Below are 21,350 nucleotides of genomic sequence, written 5' to 3' on the forward strand. Positions count from 1 at the left end.
CAGCGAAGGACAAGAACAAATCCGGAAAAAAAAAAATGCTAATTATCTCTCTCCTAGGATATATATATATATATATATATATATATATATATATATATATATATATATATATATATATATATATATATATATATATATATATATAAACACACATACATATAATATCCACAAAAATGTGCATATATATATATATATATATATATATATATATATATATATATATATATATATATATATATATATATATATATATTATATGCATATATTTTTTTTCGCCCTTTGTGTGCGCGTGTGTGTGTAGATGTGTTTGTGGATGTGGGATGTAAATAAACAAGTAATAAGGCAGTCTTGTTGGATAGGGATGGTGATGGTTTAGCTGGTCTCTGCCTTAAAATAAAAAAAAAAAAAAAAATTATATCATGTATATATGTATTTACATTCACCAACGCCACACATCACACAAACACACACACATAACTTGAAACACGAAACCAACATTATTTTACATTCAGTATTTACATTCACCAACACCACACATCACACAAACACACACACTCACACATAACTTCGAACACGAACATCAACATCAATACGAAAAAACACTCACACAAGAAACACGTACATACGACCCTTAAAAAAAAAAAAAAAAAAAAAAAACTAGCTAATCACCACACAAATATGTCACTCATTACACCTACACTTACATCCAGCTGCAAATTTATAGGTTGGAAACTCAAACCTAACTATATCAAAGTGTCTAAGAGCGAGGAAAGAACAAATTTTTACCTACACTATCAACAATAGCAACGTGGACTGCCCACACACTGTTAACTCTTACTATATTTCAATATTTCTCACTATATCCTTCTTCTATCCCCACTCTTACTTCGCTTCACCCCACTTTTCTAAAAAGAAAGAAAGAAAGGATGTGGGAGGAGGAGGCTCTCTCTCTCTCTCTCTCTCTCTCTCTCTCTCTCTCTCTCTCTCTCTCTCTCTCTCTCTCTCTCTCTCTCGCTCTCTCTCTCTCTCTCTCACCTGAGGAAATACATGAAAGAATTTTCAATAGTCAGATTTATCCTACCAGGGCCTCGCGTGCACGCGTTGTGTATGTGTGTGTGTGTGTGTGTAGGGAAATTGATGTAAGGGTGACATACAGCCTACTAAAATTTCTCTTATTTACATTCCGATATATGTCTTGTGCGTGTTTTTTTCACTGACACACACACACACACACACACACACACACACCGCGTAGTGTAGTGGTTAGTACACTTGGCTCAGAAGGCCCGGGTTCGAATCCCGGCTCGGCGAGGCAAATGGGCGAGCCTCTTAATGTGTAGCTCTTGTTCACCTAGCAGCAAGTAGGTACGGGATGTAACCCGAGGGGTTGTGACCTCGCTGTCCCGGTGTGTGGTGTGTGGTGTGTCAGTGGTCTCAGTCCTACCCAAAGATCGGTCACTATGAGCTCTGAGCTCTTTCCGTAGGGGAACGGCTGTCTGGGTGACCACCAGACGACCGTAAGTGAATCACACAGACACACACACACACACACGCACACACTTTAAATCCGAAAATGGAACATGCCGTTTAATGTCGCAAATAACAAAAAAAATAAAAAATAAAAAATAATTAATTAAATAAAATAAAATAAGATAAGTAAGTAAATAATATTTAAAAAAAATGGTTGCTGCTAATTTGATCTCACGATACTTATAGTCTATGAGAGAGAGAGAGAGAGAGAGAGAGAGAGAGAGAGAGAGAGAGAGAGAGAGAGAGAGAGAGAGAGAGAGAGAGAGAGAGAGAGAGAGATTTCAAAATTGTTGAATGGAAGGGAAAGAAACAGTGCAGATAAAGGAGGAAATAAATTGACCTCGATGTACAGGGAAAACTAGGTAAAAAAAAAGGAAAAACGCGCAACTGAAAATGAGAGAGAGAGAGAGAGAGAGAGAGAGAGAGAGAGAGAGAGAGAGAGAGAGAGAGAGAGGAGGGAATCATTGTTGTTGTTGTTGTTGTTGTTATATAATACGTAGCGGTAGTAGTAGTAGTAGTAGTAGTAGTGTAGTAGTAGTAGTAGTAGTAGTAGTAGCAGCGCAGCAGCAGCAATAGTAAGATCAGTTGCATTTGTTGTTGTTGTTGCTGTTGTCGTTGTTATTTGTTGCAGAAACACAAGCAGCAGCAATAGTAGTAGTAGTAGTAGTAGTAGTAGTAGTAGTAGTAGTAGTTGTAACAGAAGTAGTAATAATAGTGGTAGTAATTGTAGTAGTATCACTACCAGTGTAATTAATATCATAATATTCACTATTACTAGCACTATCATTCCTGCATAACTCCATTAATATATATCTCAATTGTACTTTTATCTCTCAACAATTCTCGCACTGTTCAAATAGAAATGGAATTAAACTCCGAAACATAAAAGTGAACATGGTGCGGAACCAAAACATGACACCTTGGACCCAGACACACACAAATGTTAAAGCATAGAAATTGACTACATGGACACCGATACTTTTATAAGCCCCTCCCCACTCTCTCTCTCTCTCTCTCTCTCTCTCTCTCTGAACGATGAATAAATGAATAAAAAAGTAACTCCAATAAGAAGCTTAGAACGTTTTTCCACTCTGGGAACGTAGAGAGAGAGAGAGAGAGAGAGAGAGAGAGAGAGAGAGAGAGAGAGAGAGAGAGAGAGAGAGAGAGAGAGCAGTGTCTTTCTGTCTTTAAGTTTGAACAAAATTTGAGCAAATTATTACAAGAATCGCTATGCAAACCTGTCATTCTTTCAACTTACACCTGAACACACCTGTAAGTTTCCCCACGCTCTCTCTCTCTCTCTCTCTCGATACACCTGTCAGCCTCCCACAACTTTCCACACCTGTTGGTCAACACACACTGGTAGAAACACAACCCTGTCGTATCCTGTCAGGTGTTTCGCAGGCATGCGTCTAAAATGTATGGAGTTTTGACTAATCCAGCGTCATTTTCTATGTATACCTGACAATTTCCTCTCTAGGTTATACTATTTCGTTTGCAGTATTAATGAAACATGTGCGTATGTTTATCTTTTATTTGTATACCATTGATGTTGCGTGTGTGTTGCGTCGTAGTTAAATTTTCTGTGTGTGTGTGTGTGTGTGTGTGTGTGTGTGTGTGTGTGTGTGTGTGTGTGTGTGTGTGTGTGTGTGTGTGTGTGTGTGTGTGTGTGTGTGTGTGTGTGTGTTTCTTTAGTGCAGTAGTAATAAATTTCACGTCATTTTCTAAGTGCCCACCATAATCGTTCCTCATTTTTCTCTTTCTTTTCTTCTCTTCTGCTTCCTCTTCTTCTCTCCATATATTTTAGCTTTATTATTATTTTCTTTCTTTAATATTCTCTTCTTCTTTAACACGTACGCAGCCTCATCCGACCTCCTTCCTTTCTCTCTGGCAAAAGAAAAAAAAAACTTTTTCTCTGGCAAAAGGAAAAAAAAAAAAAAAACTTTCACATCACCTTTACCCTTCTCCAGAAATTCTCTTCCTCCTCGTCCTCTCCTTCTCTCGTTTTGGCATTATTTTTCTTTATCTTCGTCTTTTTTTTTCTCTCTCTCAACACCCATTATTTCTTTCCTGCACAGTCATGTCTTCCTTAGTATCATCTTTCTTGCATCATACTTTTCATCTCTTTCAGTATCATTATCTGTGTGTGTGTGTGTGTGTGTGTGTGTGTGTGTGTGTGTGTGTGTGTGTGTGTGTGTGTGTGTGTGTGCGCGCGTTCCCCAGCATTCGTTACTCCTTTTCTGGTGCACTTTCATCATGTCTCCCTTCCATGATTTAGTCTTTTTTTCGATGCCTCGTCTTTCCCTTCCCGTCATCATCCTTTCATCTCATGCAATAGTACCAGGCAACCCTTCTTTCTCAATCTATCCTCGCATTTCATCGTTTACTGTCATCTCTCAGCATCTATCTTCTCTTTCTGCATCCTATCATTTCTTCTACCACTGCATCATTTCCCTGCATCTCTCCTCTAAACCACTTCCACCATCCTATCATCTTTGGCAGCATCTCTCATCTCCCAGGCACCTCCCAGGCAGTTATGGCTTTGAGCTCATCCCATGGGAGACGAATGTAAGTCATCCAGGAAGGCGCTCATCCACCATCTCTTTCCTCGTGTGTCTTGTTGTTGTTGGATGAAGCAGCATCCTTATTCTTCGTTAGCGGGAGAATAAAAGATTGCAGAAGAGGCAGAAGAGAGAGAGAGAGAGAGAGAGAGAGAGAGAGAGAGAGAGAGAGAGAGAGAGAGAGAGAGAGAGAGAGAGAGAGAGAGAGAGAAAGTGCATTGAAGATGATGAAATGTCTTGTGTTATTCCTTGTGTGTGTGTGTGTGTGTGTGTGTGTGTGTGTGTGTGTGTGTGTGTGTGTGTGTGTGTGTGTGTGTGTGTGTGTGTGTGTATCCAGTATGCTTGTGTATTTTCAAAATTTGTGTTTCCTTTTCCACATAGCTTCCGCGTTTCTCTCTCTCTCTCTCTCTCTCTCTCTCTCTCTCTCTCTCTCTCTCTCTCTCTCTCTCTCTCTCTCTCTCTCTCTCTCTCTCTCATGTGCATTCTCCTCCTTGAGACCCTTGTGGTGGTTGGTGGTTGGTCCTGACAGCGTGTAATTGGAGGTCACTCTTTTTAGTCTTTTTCTTTTCTTTTTCTTCTTTTTTTCTCCTTTACTCGGGTCTCTTCACTGCAGGTTGTGTAAAGTTTCCTTAATTTATTTATTTCCACGTGATTATTATTATTATTATTTTTTTTTTTTTTTTTGTTGTTGTTCAGGCTTTACGTGTGTGTGTGTGTACTCAATATCTACTTTTTTCTGCCTCGTTATGTATTTTAATGTAAACATTTCAACACCATTATTTATCATTTCCTTCTCAAGTGCCCCCTCGTATTAATATCCCTCGCAGACTCCATTCCAAACACGTGAAAATCGAATACCATTTGTAAGCGCGCAGGAGGGTCTTTAAGTTCCTCTCGGTGGCGCAAACACACCGTGGAATAAGTTTGTTATGGTGAAGGCGGCGGTGGCTGGCAAGCCGTTTTTCACCAACTTCCTGCACGGCGGCATTTGGGAGGTAAAGGCTTATAATACTTCATCTTTATCACTGCTGGGGGAGAGGAACACGCAGGAACAATGTGCATTGCCACCAAAGGGTTCACAAATCCCTTCCTGACACCTCTTACAGATTCCATGCATTTCTTCCTGTGGTGTTGAGCGGGCGAGCGGCGCGGCTTGCGTCAGGCAGCGAGGCGCGAGATGTGAGCGGCCAAGGTTTAGCCAATCAGCGAGTGGCGAGGCGCTGTGTTGTGGGGTCCCGCAGAGCTGCCAACATCTGCAAAGGTTTACTGATATCAGAATGCTGAGTTTCTAGACAATATTGAGAAAGGAGAGGCTGGAATATCATTGCCAGTATACACAGAACGTGCTGATATAGCGGTTGTTTTGCCTGGTAATATTCTAGTCGGCAGTGGACCTTAAGATTCATGGTTTTGTTGGTAACGCACTACCGGCAGACTTCCCACTCCATACTTGTGCGCATATCTTGAGGGACAGAGACCCAGTGAAGATGAGAGCGTTATATATTTCTTTGTTGCCTCATCGCCTTCGTGTGGTCATCCCGCGTCACCCACGCTAACTTATGGGTAAATCATATCAAAGTTAACTTCCAGCTGTAGTACGTATGTTGACTTAGTAATTCAATATTGCAAGTGAATCTCAAAGAGCAACAAACATTTATGTACTAATCAAATTTATTTAATTACATAACTTACGGTATCTACAATATGAGAGAGAGAGAGAGAGAGAGAGAGAGGGGGGGGGGAGCAGCTACCGTGTCAAGGAAGATAAAATTGCCATGTACAGTAACTAGTGTTTGTGGGGGAGGGTATTACTGCTTATTGGTATGGTAATGTGTTGTGTGTGAGCTCGTGTTCCTAACGCAGGAGGGGGCACAGTATGGTGGTATATACAGGCATTGTAGGGCGGCCTTCCCTGTCGTTGGGTTGTTCTGATGTAATTTTGCAAGTTTTGTTTCTGAAAATGAGGGTTTGATTTATTTAGTTTTTTTTTTTTTCTGCAGTGGTCGTATATTTAGTATCAAGAACTAGCTCACTTTACTGAAGTTTGTCATCGGGTAAATTACTAGATTAGCAGCGCGGCTCTCATTTCCTATTATTTTTTTTTTTTCGGCTTGTAACCCCTACAATGTTGAGGACCTGGTGGGAAAGCGGGGTTTTTGAGTAGGGAGCCAAAATAAGCCTAAATACCGCCTCTTAACACCAAAAACAAGTAGGGAGCTGCCTGCTGCTCGTGTTATGATGACCGCCATGTTTACCTATCATGATACTTGAATATCTACTTGTGTTTATACTTTACTATGCTACACTCGTCCAAGACTACCAATTATTTTCAGCATTTAGTGTTCATACCTGTGGCAATATTCCCGATTGTGTTCCAGGAAATCATTGTGAGATGTCGGAAGTTGTAACTTTAAAACATTTAACTAATTAGCCATCAAATGAATAATAACCATCAACTGTTGCACTGCATTGTCAACATTTCCAAGAGTTCCCCAGACAGAGGCGGGCAGACAGAGGCACCGCCCCGCCAGTCGACGACCTCAGCATAATGACGTGTTTTTACTCCCTCAGTGTCCACATTTCACGAGCTTCATTTTCGAATTGTATCGGTTGATATTAAATAGCGACTTCATGTTGCACTAAATGACAAATCAGTGTTGGGATAAAAACACAAACATTTAAATAATAATAACGATTGATTCATTGCGTGTTTTAAGACGAGCGAATTACCAAGAACCATCTTACTACCTCTCACCCCATCACTAGCGGGAGTTGATGCCTCTCCCTCCCTCCCTCCCTCCCTCTGCTCGGAGACTGTCACGCAGCGGTAAGTATTCGTTGTGTTGTGAATATTGGCGTCAGTGTCGCGGGGCGGCGTCGGTGTGGCAGGAAAGCGACACGTAGGTAGGTACCGTGACGCGGCCGCTGCAGGTGAGGTCTGAAAACTGGTGGAAATGAAACCGTATCTGTTGGGGTTGTTAGGTAATAATGGCGGGGTTAAATAGAGGTGGATGATTGTTCCTTGCTGATTGTGCGTGGACAGGGAAAATGTTCATCTGGTAATGACTCATAACCTCGTGTTTTGAAGCGCTTTGCTCTCTCATCAGAACAGCATTCAAAGGCCACATACGGTACATAAGCTCAGGGATGATTTTTTTTTTTCCCTACTAATGCACATTCCTCTATTGCCATTCCTGTTACTCCCACCGACCCTCCAATGCAGCGTTCCCAGCCCGGTCCGCGTCATCACATCATTGCTAGACGCACACATGAACACATCATTCGCCTCATAAGAACAAAGGACCTCCATTACTCCGTCATCTTTCCCCTCCCTCACACTGCTCCTGTTACTCCCTCCCTCCCATCCTTCCCCTCCCTCTCCCCCTGCTATCCCTCCTTCTCCCTCTCATCCTTCTTCCTCTCTCTCCTACCACTGTCCCTCCCCGACCCCACATTTCTCTCCTCACTCCTCCCTCTACTCCACCTCTACCTTCTTCCCCACCATCCTTTTCCTCTCATTTTCCCTTCTCTCATCCTGCTTATTTCCCACCATCCCGTTTTTCCCTCTCCCTCTCCCCTTTCTCACTCTTAAACTAGGTATTAATATACTGCCACAGTGACGAAAAATGGAGAGAGAGAGAGAGAGAGAGAGAGAGAGAGAGAGAGAGAGAGAGAGAGAGAGAGAGAGAGAGAGAGAGAGAGAGAGAGGCTGTTCTTTTCATATTTTCATAAGCAAACTAATTAATTGTTTCATTTGCCTTCCACTATCTTGTTCTATTTAGTTAGCGTTTTGCACTTAATTTTCTTTTTCTTTTACCTCGTATTTTTTCGTGTTATTCATCTTACTCCTCCTCCTCATTTGTTTACCACTCATTCTTTTCCATGCAGTTCAGCCACAGCTCTCTCTGCTCTGCTCTACAAGACTTTTTTTTTTTTTTATCAATACCACACCCACCATCCTCCTCCTCCTCCTCCTCCTCCTCCTCCTCCTCCTCACACTGTGCATCCTCTAATGTGATGGTACAGAAAAATTTATGATTGTTTATGCCGAGAACATAAATTGTCTTGTGCAACGATCGGCCTGGACCCAGCCTTCCTTCCCCCTTCCCTTCCTCCCTTTTTCTCTCCCTACCCTCCCTCCTTTTCTCCCTCCTTCCCCCCTCTCACTATCTTCTTTCTTCTTCCCTCTTCCCCTTTCATTTATTTATTTATTTATTTTTATCGTAGTCGCTCTCCTGTTTCCTCTCCTCCTCCTCCTCCTCCTCCTCCGTGTCTGTAATTCATTTATCTCCATTTTTTTTTTTTTTCAGCGCCTGTCACTTATTTTCTTGCTTTCCTTGTTCCCCTTAGTGTGTCTCTTCACACACACATACTCTCTCTCTCTCTCTCTCTCTCTCTCTCTCTCTCTCTCTCTCTCTCTCTCTCTCTCTCTCTCTCTCTCTCTCTCTCTCTCTCATCCAACTTTATTTCCTTTTTAGTTTGGTTTCTGTTAAACATACCACATCTTGTTTATTGTTCTTTAAGTAGTCTTTAAGTTCCAATAGGCTGGACACCAAGCCATCTATGTTAGTATACATAATCTTTAAACTTCTGCTTGGTGATCGTGTGTGGCATCTTTGTGTCACCATTTCCTCACTTTAATGTCCATGACTTTCCAGGTGAATCTTTTTGCTTGTTCTTGTGTTCTTTCCATTTTTTTTTTTTTTTCTGAGCCTCTACTCTCAGTTCTTCACTTTCTTCTTCGTTCATGTCTCTTTTTATCTATATTTCCTTCATTCCTTCTTTTTTTGCCAATTTTCCTGTTCTTTGCAAGACATGTTCTGCTGGTGTTTGTGACATGAATCTTATTTTCCTTGGTTTTGTTCTGCTTCCTTTATATTTTCCAATCCTGTAAACCTTTTCAGTGTGTTCAGTTATTCCCTCTCCTTCCTCCACCACTTCTATAATTTCCTTACCCCTTTTTCACTTATTTCTCACTAGCTATTTTCATGGGTATGTCCTTCTCCTTAACCCCAAATACCACCACACACATCTTTCTCTGTACTGTGTCTCTCACAAGATTACTTTTTTCCCTTTGATACTTTAATCCTTTCTTTTTCATATCCTTATTGTGTTCCTGTTGCTGTTGCCTTATTGTCTCCTCCATCTCCACCTCTTGTTGTCGTTCTCCCTCTTCTTTCCAACTTTTAATTTCCTTTCACTAACTCCTTCATTTTTCCAACCCTAACCTTTATCTTGCAAAGCTTTCTGTAACTCTTCCTTCTCTCCCTTGAGTTTCTTAATTTCTTCACAGTACTTCTTGTTGAAGTTCACTATTTTTGTCACCTCTTCTCTTAGTTCTTTGTTTTCTTTTTTTCTTTCCATCTCTCTCTTTTCACTTTAAACACTTTAAACACTTTAAACACTTTATTATGTTTGTCTGTAATACATATATAAGCTTAAGGTACAATTGATTGAAAGACAAATAGCCCCTTATGAAGCACAAGCTTTTTGGGCACACTTAATATCTACTTAATACTGAAATGTAAAACAACACTAAACTAAAAATCTAATTGAAGAAAATGAAAAAAAAAAATAATAATAGCAATAACAAAAGATTTAGGGATAAATGGCTTTGCAAGAACAGGAAGGAAAGGAGAAAAATTATAATTATACATGAGAAATAGAGAAAATTGAAGTGGAATCTGATTATAAACAAGCAAATATTAGTTTTGAGAATAATTAAACAAACAGAAATAAATATGTATATATACTAGAGGTTATAAACTATTTTAGTTACAGAGGATATGAACTATTTGGTTACAATACCAAGAAACAAAATAATTGATATTGATAAAAATTGATTGAAGTACAAGATGTGTCAGTATTGAGACAATAAATATTCTTTTAGTTTTCTCTTAAAGATATTTACGCTTAATGAATTTTTTATGTGTGACAGGGTGCTATTCCATATTTTGGGACCTTTATACATTAGAGAGTGTTGGTAGAGAGTTAAAGTATGATGGGGAATCTGTAGAGAATGTCTGTAGCGTGTGGAGTGGTTATGAGTTAGGGTCAGGGTATTATTGTTGTTGGAATTTATCAATTTGAACATGTATGATGCAATAGAGAAGTTTGATAAGTCAGAGAGTTGAAGGATTTTCATAGATTTAAAGAGTGGAGGTGTGTGTTGGAGGAAGTCACTATTAGTCATGATTCTAATAATTTTCTTGTGGAGGATGTTTAGATTTTGTAGATGACATGGGTAGGTAGTGGACCAAATTGGATTACAGTAGGTTAAGTGTGGGTATATATGGGCATAATACATGATTTTCATAATTTCCACTAGAACAAAGTTTTTTATTTTCAGCAATAGAGCTATTGATCTAGATAATTTTTTGCAAAGGTTTGATATGTGATATTTAAAGGTAAGATTATTGCCAAATGTGACTCCAAGAAATTTTGTCTTAGAAACTTGCGTGATATCTTTATCTAATATGGTAAGTCTAGGTAAGGGTTGGTATTTGGTGGTGGTATTTGTAAATAACATGTAGGAAGTTTTAGCTGTGTTAATTGTTAGGCGATTTGCAAGACACCATTCAGAAAAGGCAGATAATTCTAGGTTGGCTCTGTAGATTAGGTCAGTGGGATTATCACCAATCATGTACAAGGTGGAGTCATCAGCAAACTGTATAGTGTTGAAAGCAGTAGAGGCATTGCTGATATCGTTGATATATATCAGGAAAAGAATAGGGCCTAAGATGCTACCTTGTGGCACACCAAGATGTATAGGTTTGATGGTAGATTTAGAGTTACTGTAGGATGTAAAATGAGATCGGCCAGTTAAATATGATTTGAACCAATTTTCCACACAACCGCGAATACCATAGTGACGTAATTTGTCTATTAGAATGTTTGGGTCAACTGTGTCAAAAGCTTTGCTGAAATCAATGAAAATGGATATTATAGACTTATGTTTATTCAAGGCATCGTGTAGGTCAGAGGTAAACACATTTATAGCGTCAAAAGTATTTAGTCCGGGGCGGAAACCAAATTGCCTATTATTTAAGAGTTTTTGTGAATTGAGGTAGTTCATGAGGAAGTTCTTCATAATGATTTCAAATATTTTAGAGAACACTGGTAAAATAGAGATTGGTCGGTAGTTTGAGATATTAGTTTTACTTCCCGATTTATGGATAGGGATAATTTTTGCCAGCTTGAATCTATTAGGGAAAACTCCATCTTTTATTGAATCATTGAATAATTTTGAGAGTGGCTCTGCTAGAAGATTTTTATTCTCTTTGATTATTTTCACAGGTATTTCATCCGTAGGGCATTTTTTATTTTTTAAGGCAGAAATAGCTTTTACTATGTCATTTCCTGTCACTATGGGAATATTCATGGAATTTAGGAAATTACCTCTGAGATAAGAAATGTGTGAGTTTTGAGCTCTAGGAAGCTGGGAGCTAAGTTGAGGTGCAATTTGTGAAAAATAGGTGTTGAATGCATTTGAAATTTCATGTGGAGTGTGTAGGACTGTGTCATTATAGTGTAGTGTGTGGGAGACCGTCTTGTTATTATTATTAATGTTTTCTATTTCGGTAATTAGTTCCCAAACTTTTTTTGTGTTAAGTCTAAAATTTTCAAACCTTTGTAGGTAATATTCAGATTTTTTGCATTTTATTAAGTTATTTAGATAATTTCTGTAATGTTTGTAGTGGTCCATTGTAATTGACCCTAGTTTGTATAGTTTGTACAGCTGATATTTATGTTTTGTTGAATTTATTAACCCCTGTGTTAACCAAGGCTTACTCAGTCTTTTGGATGTGATAGTTTTGGTTATTTTGGGGAAGCAGGAATAGTATATTTTATATAATTTATCCAGAAATATGTTGCAGTTTGTGTTTGTGTCACTGCTAGTGAGGTAGAGATTCCAGTCTGTATTTGATAGGGTCTGTGTGAATTTCAACCGATTTACTCTATTTTGTAGCCTAAAATCAACTTTGTGGTGAATATTGCACACTTTATCAGAGACTGGAATATTGATAAACACTGGAAGGTGGTCACTGATAGGAAAGTGGAAAATTCCAGAAGAGACTGGTTCATTGAAGTTTGTCCAGACGTGATCCAATAAAGATGGGGCTGCAGTTGTATTTATGTCTGAAAATCTTGTTGGTCGAGATATATGTGGGAAGTAATTGTTTGATTGCATAGTTGTAATGAAAGAGTTAGTAGGAGGATGTGACACATGTTCAAGAAGGTTTATATTGAAGTCACCTATGAGTATATTCCTGTTGCTTGTGAAAAAGTTATTTGAAAGAAGATTATCAATATATGCATTAAATTCATTTACTTTAGCATGTTTACTATTTGGTCTGTAAATACAAGAAACAGAGTAGGAGGTAGTAGGTAGAATAATTTTCACACTACATAGTTCAGCATTTTCATCACACATGCAAAAATCCTTAATAATTTCACTTTGTAGGTCAATATTTACATAAATTGCAACACCCCCACCTGGAGAGTATAAAGGCCTGTGAACATGATATGACTTATAGCCATCAATTTCGTGAAGGTGAACATTATTTGCATTGAGCCAGGTTTCACTTATACATAAGATATCAGGGAGTTTGGGAAGAGATTTGATAAAAGAGATTACTTGGTCATAATTTTTGTTTAGTGAGCGGGCATTTATATGGAGAATATTGATATAGTCAGCGCTACTTCTTGGTATAACATTCATGTATGAGGTAAGGTCATGATAATTACAGATATCATCTAACTCAAGAGATAAGTACATGGAATTTATTATTTCTATGCCGATGCTATCAGATTCATTGTTGTCTTCTAAGTCGTTGAAAAGTGTATTGAGGAGATTCTCACTAGTAAAGTTCATGATATAGAAAGGGGAATTTAAGAAAGGCTAGTAGAAAAGGGGGCAAGTATGGGTAGCAGAGAGGGAGGAGGGAGTGGAAGGGATTTGGAAAAGTTTAAGGGAGAGGAAAGGAAGGATATGATAAGTAGAGATAGAGAAGAATAATCAAAGAATAAGGAAATACATAATAAAAAATAAAAATTAAAATTAAATAAAAAGAAATTGGAAGGCTTACCAGGTATGTCATAAGAAGGGTGGAAGGTAGATTGCAAAATGTTTGCAGAATTTGGTGATCAAAAGGATTAAGTTGATAAAACTAGAAATGTTCAAGATATTGGCAAAGTAAAGATGATAGAATAAAGCTTCATACCCAAGATATTGGCAAAGTAATAGATAAATAGGCAAAGTAGTAGATGATAAAAGAAAGTTTCATATGATGAAATCTAGAAAAAATTTAGATGAATAATAATAAGTTGGAGACATGCATAGGATATGACATATAAAATATATACACAGGAAAGGATAATGAATACATTATATATATAAATTAAATAGACATAAAGATATCTAGAATGTTTGGTAGGAAATATTGCATCATGTTGAGTTGAGAGCACATTTAAGACTGGGTCAGAACAGGATATTTATCTAGGAAAATGTTCAAAGACTGTTCAGTGGTTATCATGTGTTTTTGACTAGATGTTTTTAATTTAACAAAGATCTTTCCATCCCTTGTGTAGCACTGTTGGAAAAGCTCCTTGTTTTTTTTCCTGATACCCCAAACTGTATTGAAGATATTGCGTCGTTTTGGAGTGAGACTTTCATTAATATAGAGGCTAGGTTTAACTTTTACACAGGCATCCATTATTTCTGCCTTCTTTGATCTATTTAGCAGCTTTACAATTATTGGTCTCTCTTTGTTTTGACTTTTTGAACCTAACCTGTGAGCAACATTGATGTCAGCATGACTTAAATTGATGTGCAGATTATCTTTAACTGAATTCACAACAAGGTCAGTTGAGTTTTCATGGTTTTGTTCTCTGGGCAATGCAGGACCACTAATTATTATAGTATCTCTTCTTTCATATTGTTCTACATCATCTAGTTGATTTTCAAGTTTACTGACTGTATCCTCAAGTGAGGTCACTTTGTCCTGCAACTTTTCAATTTTTTCATCTTTTTCCTTGGAAAGAATAGACAGAGCTTTCACTATTGTGTTCACTATCACTTTACCTTCTTCGGACAGACGAGCAATGTCACTGGAGATGAAGTCAAGGATGTTTGTTGTGGGTGCTTGTCCCATGGCTTGAGTTGGTGTCTTGACCATCTCGGCTATGGCTGTCCCCTGCTTCTGTCCAACTGGAGTAGATACCACAGCTGCTACGTCAGACCCTGCCGCACTCCTTGTTTGCACCATTTAGCTTGCGAGAATCCAAGTAGTAGACTACGTGCAGGGATAATGGAGTAAACAGGTACAGGGGCGAATCTGCGACGAGCCGGGGTTTGTTTACGTTTGGCAAATATTGTTGGAACAGTCCAGCGGCGGAGGCAGGGGACTTGTTTTGCTGGCTTATTCTTCCTTCACATCCTTCTATGTACTGGTTCTTGTATGGATCTTATGGCGGAGACATACCCGGAGCAGCCCGTAATGGTTCTTGGATAATAAGCGGGTGTAGCAAGCAGAAAAAATGTGGAAAGTGAGGAGCTCCAAGGCACACGTGTTTCCACGTGTCTCTCTCTACAAGGAATATAGATGCTAAAAGTATTTTATGGTACCAATTTCAATAGGGAAGATTTTATTCCATCACCCGCTATTTCCTAAAACGTTGTATCTCTCGTTTTGAAGGCATAAGAAACAAACTCATCTTGTTTCGCTACCACTAACTTCAGGAGCATGAAATATAGATGCTAAAAATATCTTGCTGGATTATTTTTAGTTACAAAGACTATATTTTCACGGACAGGTGTCTGAAATGTTAGCTGTCTTGTTTTGAAGGCATAAGAAGCAAACAAGTGTAATCTTGCCGCCAGCCAACTTCTCATTTGTCATCATTATCTTTTTCGTCTCCCTTCCCATCCTCAATTTCTAAGTAATTATCGTCCATGACAGCTGTGGCTTTCTGTCTATATATCACTCGCTATTCTCTCTCACTTTGCTTGTAGAGGAAACCGTCTATCATATTCTGTAATGTTACTTTGCAGTGAAATACACTCCCTGGGTACTCTGCCATAAATGTATGCGTTTTGTCTCCTGAACACTGCTAATTCAATCCACCAGCAGCACAAAAAGTCCTGCACGAATGATGCAAGAACTACTAAAAAGCATCAAGATTGTTCAACTACAGCATTACAAAGATAAAAAAAAAAATCTGATAAGAAAACCGCCTTGTGTAAGTGAGTGAACACAAGCACTGTAACACACACACACACACACACACACACACACACACACACACACACACACACACACACACACATGAGGCAAATGGGTGAGCCTCTTAATGTGTAGGCCCTGTTCACCTAGCAGCAAGTAGATACGGGATGTAACCCGAAGGGTTGTGACCTTGCTGCTCCGGTGTGTGGTGTCCTACCCAAAGATCAGTCACTATGATCTCTGAGCTCTTTCTGTAGGGTAACGGCTGGCTGGGTGACCAGCAGATGACTGTAGGTGAATCACACACACACACACACACACACACACACACACACACACACACACACACACACACACACACACCTCCTATCAAGCTCCCTCAGTACAGTAGTAGTCGTAATCGTAGTAGTAGTAGTACTAGTACTAGCAGTAGTAGTAGTAGTAGTAGTAGTAGTAGTAGTAGTAGTAGTAGTAGTAGTAGTAGTAGTAGAATAAGTACTAGCAATAATAATAATAACAACCAAAGCGTTCATTCCTCCAGAAAATAAATATAATAAACAACACTATGGGAGACCCAGACTTGACTCACTCACTGTACGGGCATCGCAGGGAATTAGGGGAAAAACACGGCAGAATTACCTTGACAGAACACACACACAGCAGTCAGTGAGGAACCCAGCACGTCACGACCCGCTAAGCTCACCTTGTCATGCAGGAAATGTTCGAAACGGCACCAAGACATTACTTGACTGAAATCCGCAACCCTCCTCCTTCCCTCTCCTCTCCTCTCCCCGCCACTCTCCCACGCCTCACCTCACGCTGTAATGACCTGACTGCAGACTGAACAATGACAGCACACCACTCCCGTCTGTCTGACTCCATCACTCCATATCCCGCACCGCCAAGGTGGTTGTGTTTCTGTGCCATTGTAAATCACTGGTTAATGCCGCACTGTTCCTTGACATTCTCATCACGCTATGCTCAGCTACTGCTATTGTGTGTGTTATCTATCTAGTCATCAATATTAATTCACTTTTGATGCTGGTATGGCAAAATTACTATACTGTTTGCATCTGTTGATCTATATTTATTTACTTGTTTCTTTTCTTGTCTTGTCATACAAATATAAAGCCAGGTCAAATGCACAAAAAAAAAAAAAAAAAAAAAAAAAAAAAAAAAAAACTTGGTGTTCTCTCCCAAAAGAAAGCACCAGTTAAAAATTTGAGATGGAATGGCTGTGCTTTTTATTTGAGCTAGCTTTGTAATAACCTTAAATTGGTTCAGTCTGCCATGCAGGCTTAACGCATGAGAAAATGCTTATTCTGGAATATTTGTATTTAATATCACATTGCAATTCCCTTCTTTTTCAATAAACCATGGAAAAATTTTTTTTTTTAATTTTAAATGACATATTACACTGGTGCTCTGACAGGGAAGAACCTCATACTGCCCTGAATTGACCAGGAGCCACCTTGCGTGGGTCAGCTGGTCTTTTATGGTCTCCTTTCCTCCCATTCTTATATTCTGGATGACCATGCACAGGAGAGGCAGACACTTACCTGTAGTGAGCACGGGTGTTGAGGATGAAGCTGGGAGGCCTGGATCATATCGTCCAGGGTGTCGTTCAAGGTGTCTAAGCTGTCCTCGCTGTCCTCCTCCTCCTTACCAGGGCTTTCCTTGTTGTCAGAGGTGGGTTCAGGCTCTGAGGGCTGAGATAACACTTTCATAGCTTCTGACCAAGCTCTTCACTGACTGTGCATTAACATCCTTTTAAATGAGTATATTCCAGTCATCCAACCATGCAATTTCCTTCAGTATAAGGCAAAGTCATAATAGCCAATGGGCTAATAAGTAATCTATTATCTCCTAATGGTAATATCTATTGCAAAATAAACAACTCACCTTCCAGACAGTTTCCCCAGTCTCAGAGCAGTTCAGTCCAACAAATTTCAAGGCTTCATCAAGGTTGAAGTCAAGATTGAAGTCTGGTACTGTCTCATTGAGGGTGAAGGACGGAGAGTTAAGAGGAGACACAGAGTCAAGGGTCACGTCTCCTCCGCTGATGTTTTTCTTAGGAGACAGTAAATGCTCACCTGCAAGCAAAGGATGAACAGTAATTACACAAATACTGTCAACACTCTTTCTGTTATTCTTGTAACAAATTTGATGTACAAAGCTACAACCTATGATGCTGTGGTTTGTTTTTCTCATCACCAACTTGTGGGGGTCATCAGATAAACAATAACATATTGGTGCCTAAAACATTAAAGCTCTTATGATAAAATTTGATCCAAATATGCTTTAAAAATCTTACAATAAGAACTATTCATGAATAAATGATGAATATAGCTTGCCTGGTTTTCAACAACAGTTAATGCTTTAATATGTTATGTATATATACTAAAAAGAAAGCATACATGGTTTATGTATATAAATAAACTGTAAAAACATATATCACATGGCAACCATTACAACTACATAAAGGATATAATGTTCCCTTCATGTTCAGAGCAATTATAGTCATCCATGAAACCTCAACCAAAACACTCACAATCTTCATCATTGAAAATATAAACAAAATGTGTCTATACACACACACACACACACACACACACACACACACACACACACACACACACACACACACACACTACACATTATGTAAAGCAGTACACACCCTATATTTTCATCACAGCAGTAATTTCTCAGGACTCATAACTGTTCCTCAGTGTTACCAGTACCTCTAGTAATTTGTGATCCTTGATGGTGGGTGGAGGGAGGCCTCCTGCCTGGCCAGGAAGCATTAGTGAGCCTCCTGCCACCCAGGTGTACCTGCCCTCTGTCCCCACTCCTTCAATGATCCCATTATGATTAATGATTCCACTCTATGGCCACCACCAAGCCTAAATATTTTTCTTACTTGGAAAAGAAAAGCTCAAATCAATAAGCCTTCACTGAGCTACAGATCACCGTGGTCTAGATATATAACAGCCACTGGCAATTATTGCACAAAATACTGTAGCACACTACTGTACTTGCAGGGATAAAATAATATCCTTCAGTCTTGATATAAGCCAACTCTCAAAGTGCTACACCACAGCTACACAAGACATAACATTTTCCCAAAAATCTCTTGTCCTGTGTGTTGCTGCACTGCTGCCAAGAGTACACCACCTCACATGTGTGTCTTGTGAAGATAAGAAACCATGCTATCACTATACCATTAAATACTTACTCAGTCATAAGTCATAACAATGTGTGTGCAGCAGATTCCTCAATAACATTTCAAGGTTACTGACTACTGGCACAGTCCTTCATACAATGACACATACAAAAAGTTGCTAATGTAACCACAACAGGGTACTCATCTATTCACTTCACTGTGTTGTGAAAAGCCCTTTGATTACAAGATTATAACAAGAAACTTGCTGGAGTATTACACAGATCACTATCTCACAGTTCTTGAGCCACCAAACGCCATGCGAGCACCACTATATGACCACTGTGTTACCACCACTACCACCGCTGTCACAACCACCATTGCAACTACACATGGGGAGGAGGGGCAGAGCCTCACACCAGACAGGTGGTGCCTGATCAGCCAACCTACCAATATGGCTGTGCACCCAACAGGAAACTTGGCCAAATGGTGTAACAAAGGCACTCCTCCAAGCCTGGGAGCCACTACACTTTCATGGGGGGGAACAGGAGGAGACCTAATGAGGGGGGAGAAGGAATACCACGAAGGGTTGGATTCGCAAGGGTTGACTAACGCCAGCCGGATATCCCATCACATAATGCTGCTGCCAATATCCCGCTGCGATGCCCGAAATGCACCCCCTCCCACCATGGGCGCCACCAGGCCAACCCCTAATACAGTAAAATCCCTCTCATCCGGCATTCAAGTATCCGGCAGCTTCAAGTATCCGGCACATTTTTCCCCGAGCCTTGAAATCTATAAAAAAATCAATGTGTACTCATAAAATTGATTAAAATTCCCGCGTGAGGCATACTTTGTCCCCTCGCCACCAGAGCACACTGCTTCGCACCACCTGTGGTCCACTGCACTGTGTTTACTCAGTGACTCAGTCCCGCATGTGCACTGTTTATCACCTGACGCCTTCATCATACCTAAAGTTGTAGAAAAGAGGAAGCGTGTTGTGCTTACACTTAAGCAGAAGGTAGAAATTTGTCGATGATTAGAGAGAGGTGAAAGCAGACAGCAACTAATGGCAGAATATGGTGTGGGCTCATCAACTATTTATGACATTAAATCCCAAACGAAAAAGTTGCGGGATTACATGAAAGTCACCGACACCCCAAAGGCAGTGGAAAATCATCACACACTGCAGTATCATCATAATGAAATGATGGACAAAGTGTTATACGAGTGGTTCAGCTTGAAAAGATCAGAAGGAGTCACAATTACAGGCCCAATGCTACAACTGTGCTGGTGAGTGTGAGGTGGCAGCACGGGCGGCGACGCGCGGCACAGTGATCAGCTGATCTTTGTTATGGTAAGATGCGTGAGTGTAGGGTGGTGATTGTGGGCATAATTTCACTTCTATTCAAGTATCCGGCATGTCAGCGGTCCCATTGATGCCGGATAAGAGGGATTTTACTGTATCATTTTTTCCTTCAAACTCTACTAAGCAGTGGATATTTTTCATCACCTTTCATTCTCTTTCAGTTTCTGGCTCAAAGTTTCACTTAAACATTTCTCTAAGTCCGGATCTTAAATTTAGGGCAGGACAAAAATCATCATACATGTGGCAGCCCGGCCCACATTGTTCAGTGTAGTGGCAGACATTCCATAGCAGTGACTTTGACAGGTGAGATTAATGAAAGCAAATTTTCATAATTCGATAAGGTAAGAAATACCTCCTACAGAGTGTACACAACTTTAAGGGACCCTTGGAGGGAGGCAACCATACAAACATCTATAGAGCACATCCAGGCATCTCCCACCATAATCTCCAACTGTCCAATTGTCTCACAGAGGCCAGCCAGACCCGCCTCCCCAGAACTCGATTAGTCCCTATATGGGAGGCAGCTACGGCCCCTCTCCAAAGGCTGATCACCTCTAAGCCAATGTTACACACCACATTCAGCTCACTTCTACAGCATCACCTCCACCTCCGTGCTGTAGCTCTATGGCCACTGGGGAAAAGTAACTCAAGGAATGAATAAAGAGTAGCTGCCATTGTTTCTTATAGAGCCTTATGTAGGGAAAATTATTTTATATCTATTAAGATATTGGCTATTCTTCAGTGTTTTGAAAAAGCATGCAATATTGACATTCAACATTTTTTTTTTATCTTTTTAGTAGTACAGGTAGGCAGATATTTAGAAGCAGACAGAAAGACAGATAGGGAGAAACAGAAACAGATGGAAAGACAGAAAAAATAAATTGTTAAAATAAACAGATGGACAGATCAACCATATGAAAGCACTCTTAACAAAATCTCTAAAAAAAAAATAGAGTACAAAAAAACAGGAGGAAGCAACACTGAGGAGACCCCTACAAGCCCACAACAGTCTACCAACCCTCCTCCTTCCTCTGGTCATAAAGGTTACCAGAGATATAAGCCACCATCAGGGGTACACAATGCTCAGCCACCTCACATAATGTATGTGGGCTTTCTGCATTTTCCTTGCCCTTTACACAGATTAAAGTATGACATTATACTTGACAATTTCCATGGCAGTAACCTCAGTAACCTTCTCAAACACTTCATAGTATTTACAGTAAGTTTAAAAGTAAGGCTAGTAATAATATTTTATATCAGATATAGAATCTACCAGATAGGCATTCACAGGAATAGGCCTGGTAGGCTTCTTATAATGCTGTTTTATATCTGATATAGTAAGCAGTTGGAAAGAAATTACATATAATGGCCATTAGATGAATTTCAGCTTACCTACTTGTGACAATATTTCTTTCATGGCAAAATTGAAGCTTGCACCACAAACCTCAAGTATATATCATCCTAAAGTCTCCTTTAGGAAACAAATAAATATGGATTTGTCTTTG

General features: G+C 39.6%; 1 protein-coding gene and 1 long non-coding RNA gene across 7 annotated transcripts in view; one reads left to right on the forward strand and one right to left on the reverse strand.

The window, feature by feature from the left end:
- The window catches only part of LOC135098403 (uncharacterized), a 64,961-nt gene that overhangs the window by 19,700 nt on the left and 23,911 nt on the right, over positions 1–21,350 (reverse strand). For 5 of the 6 annotated variants that reach the window (XM_064000734.1, XM_064000736.1, XM_064000732.1 and 2 more), the window contains exons 4-5: positions 17,219–17,409; positions 16,876–17,025 (exon numbers count right to left, since the gene is read on the reverse strand). In XM_064000734.1, coding sequence (XP_063856804.1) covers positions 16,876–17,025; positions 17,219–17,409 — 341 coding nt within the window. Of the gene's footprint in view, positions 1–3,050; positions 5,345–16,875; positions 17,026–17,218; positions 17,410–21,350 lie in introns of those variants that run through there. The other variant, XM_064000737.1, reaches the window with a different exon arrangement.
- On the forward strand, positions 5,368–17,364 carry LOC135098404 (uncharacterized). The gene is made up of 3 exons (XR_010266954.1): positions 5,368–5,654; positions 16,859–17,005; positions 17,226–17,364. It is a non-coding gene; the product is annotated as an uncharacterized LOC135098404 (long non-coding RNA).

This window comes from Scylla paramamosain, unplaced genomic scaffold, assembly GCF_035594125.1.
Source record: "Scylla paramamosain isolate STU-SP2022 unplaced genomic scaffold, ASM3559412v1 Contig60, whole genome shotgun sequence".
Taxonomy (NCBI): domain Eukaryota; kingdom Metazoa; phylum Arthropoda; class Malacostraca; order Decapoda; family Portunidae; genus Scylla; species Scylla paramamosain.